The following is a 5,898-nucleotide window of genomic DNA, read 5'->3' on the forward strand; positions in this document are numbered from 1 at the left end:
AGTTAGGGTTAGGGGTTAAAGGTCAGGGTTAATATATAACGGATATGTCACTGTGTTAGTTAGGGTTAGGGGTTAAAGGTCAGGGTTAATATATAACTGATATGTCACTGTGTTAGTTAGGGTTAGGGGTTAAAGGTCAGGGTTAATATATAACTGATATGTCACTGTGTTAGTTAGGGGTTAAAGGTCAGGGTTAATATATAACTGATATGTCACTGTGTTAGCTAGGGTTAGGGGTTAAAGGTCAGGTTATGGGTTAAAGGTCAGGGTTAATATATAACTGATATGTCACTGTGTTAGTTAGGGTTAGGGGTTAAAGGTCAGGGTTAATATATAACGGATATGTCACTGTGTTAGTTAGGGTTAGGGGTTAAAGGTCAGGGTTAATACATAACTGATATGTCACTGTGTTAGTTAGGGTTAGGGGTTAAAGGTCAGGGTTAATATATAACGGATATGTCACTGTGTTAGTTAGGGTTAGGGGTTAAAGGTCAGGGTTAATATATAACTGATATGTCACCGTGTTAGTTAGGGTTAGGGGTTAAAGGTCAGGGTTAATATATAACTGATATGTCACTGTGTTAAGGTTATGGGTTAAAGGTCAGGGTTAATATATAACTGATATGTCACTGTGTTAGGGGTTAAAGGTCAGGGTTAATATATAACTGATATGTCACTGTGTTAGGGGTTAAAGGTCAGGGTTAATATATAACTGATATGTCACCGTGTTGGTTAGGGGTTAAAGGTCAGGGTTAATATATAACTGATATGTCACTGTGTTAGTTAGGGTTATGGGTTAAAGGTCAGGGTTAATATATAACTGATATGTCACTGTGTTAGTTAGGGTTAGGGGTTAAAGGTCAGGGTTAATATATAACTGATATGTCACTGGGTTAGTTAGGGTTATGGGTTAAAGGTCAGGGTTAATATATAACTGATATGTCACTGTGTTAGTTAGGGTTAGGGGTTAAAGGTCAGGGTTAATATATAACTGATATGTCACTGGGTTAGTTAGGGTTAGGGGTTAAAGGTCAGGGTTAATATATAACTGATATGTCACTGTGTTAGTTAGGGTTAGGGGTTAAAGGTCAGGGTTAATATATAACTGATATGTCACTGTGTTAGTTAGGGTTAGGGGTTAAAGGTCAGGGTTAATACATAACTGATATGTCACTGTGTTAGTTAGGGTTAGGGGTTAAAGGTCAGGGTTAATATATAACTGATATGTCACTGTGTTAGTTAGGGTTAGGGGTTGAAGGTCAGGGTTAATATATAACGGATATGTCACTGTGTTAGTTAGGGTTAGGGGTTAAAGGTCAGGGTTAATATATAACTGATATGTCACTGTGTTAGCTAGGGTTAGGGGTTAAAGGTCAGGGTTAATACATAACTGATATGTCACCGTGTTGGTTAGGGGTTAAAGGTCAGGGTTAATATATAACGGATATGTCACTGTGTTAGTTAAGGTTATGGGTTAAAGGTCAGGGTTAATATATAACTGATATGTCACTGTGTTAGTTAGGGTTAGGGGTTAAAGGTCAGGGTTAATATATAACTGATATGTCACTGTGTTAGCTAGGGTTAGGGGTTAAAGGTCAGGGTTAATACATAACTGATATGTCACCGTGTTGGTTAGGGGTTAAAGGTCAGGGTTAATATATAACGGATATGTCACTGTGTTAGTTAAGGTTATGGGTTAAAGGTCAGGGTTAATATATAACGGATATGTCACTGTGTTAGTTAGGGTTAGGGGTTAAAGGTCAGGGTTAATATATAACTGATATGTCACTGTGTTAGTTAGGGTTAGGGGTTAAAGGTTAGGGTTAATATATAACTGATATGTCACTGTGTTAGTTAGGGTTAGGGGTTAAAGGTCAGGGTTAATATATAACTGATATGTCACTGTGTTAGTTAGGGTTAGGGGTTAAAGGTCAGGGTTAATATATAACTGATATGTCACTGTGTTAGTTAGGGGTTAAAGGTCAGGGTTAATATATAACTGATATGTCACTGTGTTAGTTAGGGTTAGGGGTTAAAGGTCAGGGTTAATATATAACTGATATGTCACTGTTAGTTCGGGGTTACAGGTCAGGGTTAATATATAACTGATATGTCACTGGGTTAGTTAGGGTTAGGGGTTAAAGGTCAGGGTTAATATATAACTGATATGTCACTGTGTTAGTTAGGGTTAGGGGTTAAAGGTCAGGGTTAATATATAACTGATATGTCACTGTGTTAGTTAGGGGTTAAAGGTCAGGGTTAATATATAACTGATATGTCACTGGGTTAGTTAGGGTTAGGGGTTAAAGGTCAGGGTTAATATATAACTGATATGTCACTGTGTTAGTTAGGGTTAGGGGTTAAAGGTCAGGGTTAATACATAACTGATATGTCACTGTGTTAGTTAGGGTTAGGGGTTGAAGGTCAGGGTTAATATATAACGGATATGTCACTGTGTTAGTTAAGGTTATGGGTTAAAGGTCAGGGTTAATATATAACTGATATGTCACTGTGTTAGTTAGGGTTAGGGGTTAAAGGTCAGGGTTAATATATAACGGATATGTCACTGTGTTAGTTAGGGTTAGGGGTTGAAGGTCAGGGTTAATATATAACGGATATGTCACTGTGTTAGTTAGGGTTAGGAGTTAAAGGTCAGGGTTAATATATAACTGATATGTCACTGTGTTAGCTAGGGTTAGGGGTTAAAGTTCAGGGTTAATACATAACTGATATGTCACCGTGTTGGTTAGGGGTTAAAGGTCAGGGTTAATATATAACTGATATGTCACTGTGTTAGTTAGAGTTATGGGTTAAAGGTCAGGGTTAATATATAACTGATATGTCACTGTGTTAGCTAGGGTTAGGGGTTAAAGGTCAGGGTTAATATATAACTGATATGTCACTGTGTTAGTTAGGGTTAGGGGTTAAAGGTCAGGGTTAATATATAACTGATATGTCACTGTGTTAGTTAGGTTTAGGGGTTAAAGGTCAGGGTTAATATATAACTGATATGTCACTGTGTTAGTTAGGGTTAGGGGTTAAAGGTTAGGGTTAATATATAACTGATATGTCACTGTGTTAGTTAGGGTTAGGGGTTAAAGGTCAGGGTTAATATATAACTGATATGTCACTGTGTTAGTTAGGGTTAGGGGTTAAAGGTCAGGGTTAATATATAACTGATATGTCACTGTGTTAGTTAGGGGTTAAAGGTCAGGGTTAATATATAACTGATATGTCACTGTGTTAGTTAGGGGTTAAAGGTCAGGGTTAATATATAACTGATATGTCACTGTGTTAGCTAGGGTTAGGGGTTAAAGGTCAGGTTATGGGTTAAAGGTCAGGGTTAATATATAACTGATATGTCACTGTGTTAGTTAGGGTTAGGGGTTAAAGGTCAGGGTTAATATATAACGGATATGTCACTGTGTTAGTTAGGGTTAGGGGTTAAAGGTCAGGGTTAATACATAACTGATATGTCACTGTGTTAGTTAGGGTTAGGGGTTAAAGGTCAGGGTTAATATATAACGGATATGTCACTGTGTTAAGGTTAGGGTTATTATATAACTGATATGTCACTGGGTTAGGGGTTAAAGGTCAGGGTTAATATATAACTGATATGTCACCGTGTTAGTTAGGGTTAGGGGTTAAAGGTCAGGGTTAATATATAACTGATATGTCACTGTGTTAGTTAGGGTTAGGGGTTAAAGGTCAGGGTTAATACATAACTGATATGTCACTGTGTTAGTTAGGGTTAGGGGTTAAAGGTCAGGGTTAATATATAACTGATATGTCACTGTGTTAGGGTTAGGGGTTAAAGGTCAGGGTTAATATATAACTGATATGTCACTGTGTTAGGGGTTAGGGGTTAAAGGTCAGGGTTAATATATAACTGATATGTCACTGTGTTAGTTAGGGTTAGGGGTTAAAGGTCAGCGTTAATATATAACTGATATGTCACCGTGTTAGTTAGGGTTAGGGGTTAAAGGTCAGGGTTAATACATAACTGATATGTCTCTGTGTTAGTTAGGGTTAGGGGTTAAAGGTCAGGGTTAATATATAACGGATATGTCTCTGGGTTAGTTAGGGTTAGGGGTTAAAGGTCAGGGGTAATACATAACTGATATGTCTCTCTGTGTCTCCAGACCAGAGCGAGGTGACACTCTCTTCATCTCCATCGTGCCGGTGCTGAGGGAGGCAGACGTGGTCCTGACGGCCCAGGTAGAGTTCACCCAGCCCTGGGATAGTGCCTGGCACCTCTCCCTCTACCCCTGGGAGACCCAGCGTCTGGCCCAGCTCGACTCAGCTGACCAGGGGGTCCGACGCACCGTCCTCAAAACCCTCAAAGCCGTCTGTCGACACTGTCCCGCCCTGCGACCCCTCACCGCTGCACCGCTGGCCAATCTCATCCTCCACCTCAGCGACAAGGACTTGGATTGGTCGGAGGGTTGTCTGAGTGGGCGGTTCCAGCAGTGTGTGTGGGAGCTGATAGGCTATCTGGAGGAAGGGGTGTTACCTAGCTACTTCAAGTCCAGTGTTAATATGTTGAACGGAGTGACGGAGGAAGAGGTTGATGAGATGGGGTTTATGTTGTACTGCGCCGTCTCTGAGCCGGACATTCTGCTGATATAAAAATATACTAATATATATATATATATATATACCCTAACCTGGTCCTGGTGTGTCTGTCAGAGAGGAAGAGGACATGTATTAGATATAACAGACGACACCACACTGACTTCTACAGATCAGTTGTACCATATTACCGCTCCACTGAGACACGGACGGAAGATGTTGTTCAGGAAGTCGTGCATCTCCTTCACACACAACCTGGGGCTGACTGACTAAACAGAGATCATTTATACATTGTGTACGAGTAATATGGTGTTGATTGGGGGCTTCTGACTGAGCAGTACAGAGAGTCCAGTGACTGATGATGATGATGATGATGATGATGGACTGTGTCTCGGTAAGTAGATGAGGGTAGGAAGAAACGAAAAGGAAGACTAGGGCTGTGTTTTACACAGGCACCCAATTCTGATCATTTTGGGGGGCCAGAATCAGGTTGCCTTAGTGACGGAGACTTTGGTTTTCTCCTGCTGAGGACTATATATCTACATCTAGCACAGCTCTGGCCAAAAGGCTGTTTTAGAATGGGCTGCGACCATTGAGGCTACAACCCATAGGAATCCCCCGCCCGGTTGACTACTTTAAAATGGTGGAAGCCCTCAATGGGCGCTACCCTTTCTAAAACGGCATTTTTGTTTTGTTTGTTGGGGTCACTAAAAGGCCTGGATCGTTCTCTATGGGCCGACTGGTTCTAACTCTGTTACCTTGTGGCTGTGGTAACTGGACTACACAAGGTAACAAGAGTTAGCACCGGTTACCACAGTCACAAAGTGTTAATTATGTTTAATAAAATCCCTCCGCCAATTTCTCCTCTTAAAATCTGATTTTTTTTACACCTGTTTATGACGTCATCATATGCATCACACCTTCTACTGAATAAAGTTAATCTCTTCTTTTTCCTGTTTGACAAATTTTTCATAATGTTGTTTGTGTGTTTTTTGAAAATACTTTTTTGCTGCGGTTGTTTTTAAGTTGAAGAGTGATTTTAAAATAAATGTTTTCTGCTGAACTACTGATGTTAATATCCTCATTATTTACATGTTTAGGTGATATAATCCTATCAAGTTAAATCCAACATTGTCGACATTTCTTTTAAGAAGAACACTTCATATTGCATTTATTTTCAAGTTGTAATTGTAGTCCATCGGGTCATGATTAAACTACAAATCCAAGCTAGCATTAGCTAGCTACCCCCCCGTCCCCCGTCCCCTGTCCCCGCCGAGGACTTAATTCCCATAACTCTACCGGACACCGGAGGCGGTGGTTCAGCTC

At 40.2% G+C, this 5,898-nt stretch overlaps 1 protein-coding gene across 5 annotated transcripts in view; it reads left to right on the plus strand.

The window, feature by feature from the left end:
* mief2 (mitochondrial elongation factor 2) overlaps window positions 1–5,635 on the plus strand; it is a 37,686-nt gene extending 32,051 nt beyond the window's left edge. For all 5 annotated transcript variants that reach the window (XM_071390254.1, XM_071390253.1, XM_071390255.1 and 2 more), the window contains one exon: window positions 4,143–5,635. In XM_071390254.1, the coding sequence (XP_071246355.1) occupies window positions 4,143–4,629 (487 nt within the window). In that variant the 3' untranslated portion in view covers window positions 4,630–5,635. The remainder of the gene's footprint in view (window positions 1–4,142) is intronic.
* The last annotated feature ends 263 nt before the right edge of the window (window positions 5,636–5,898 follow it).

The sequence above is a fragment of the Salvelinus alpinus genome, chromosome 2 (genome assembly GCF_045679555.1).
Source record: "Salvelinus alpinus chromosome 2, SLU_Salpinus.1, whole genome shotgun sequence".
Taxonomy (NCBI): domain Eukaryota; kingdom Metazoa; phylum Chordata; class Actinopteri; order Salmoniformes; family Salmonidae; genus Salvelinus; species Salvelinus alpinus.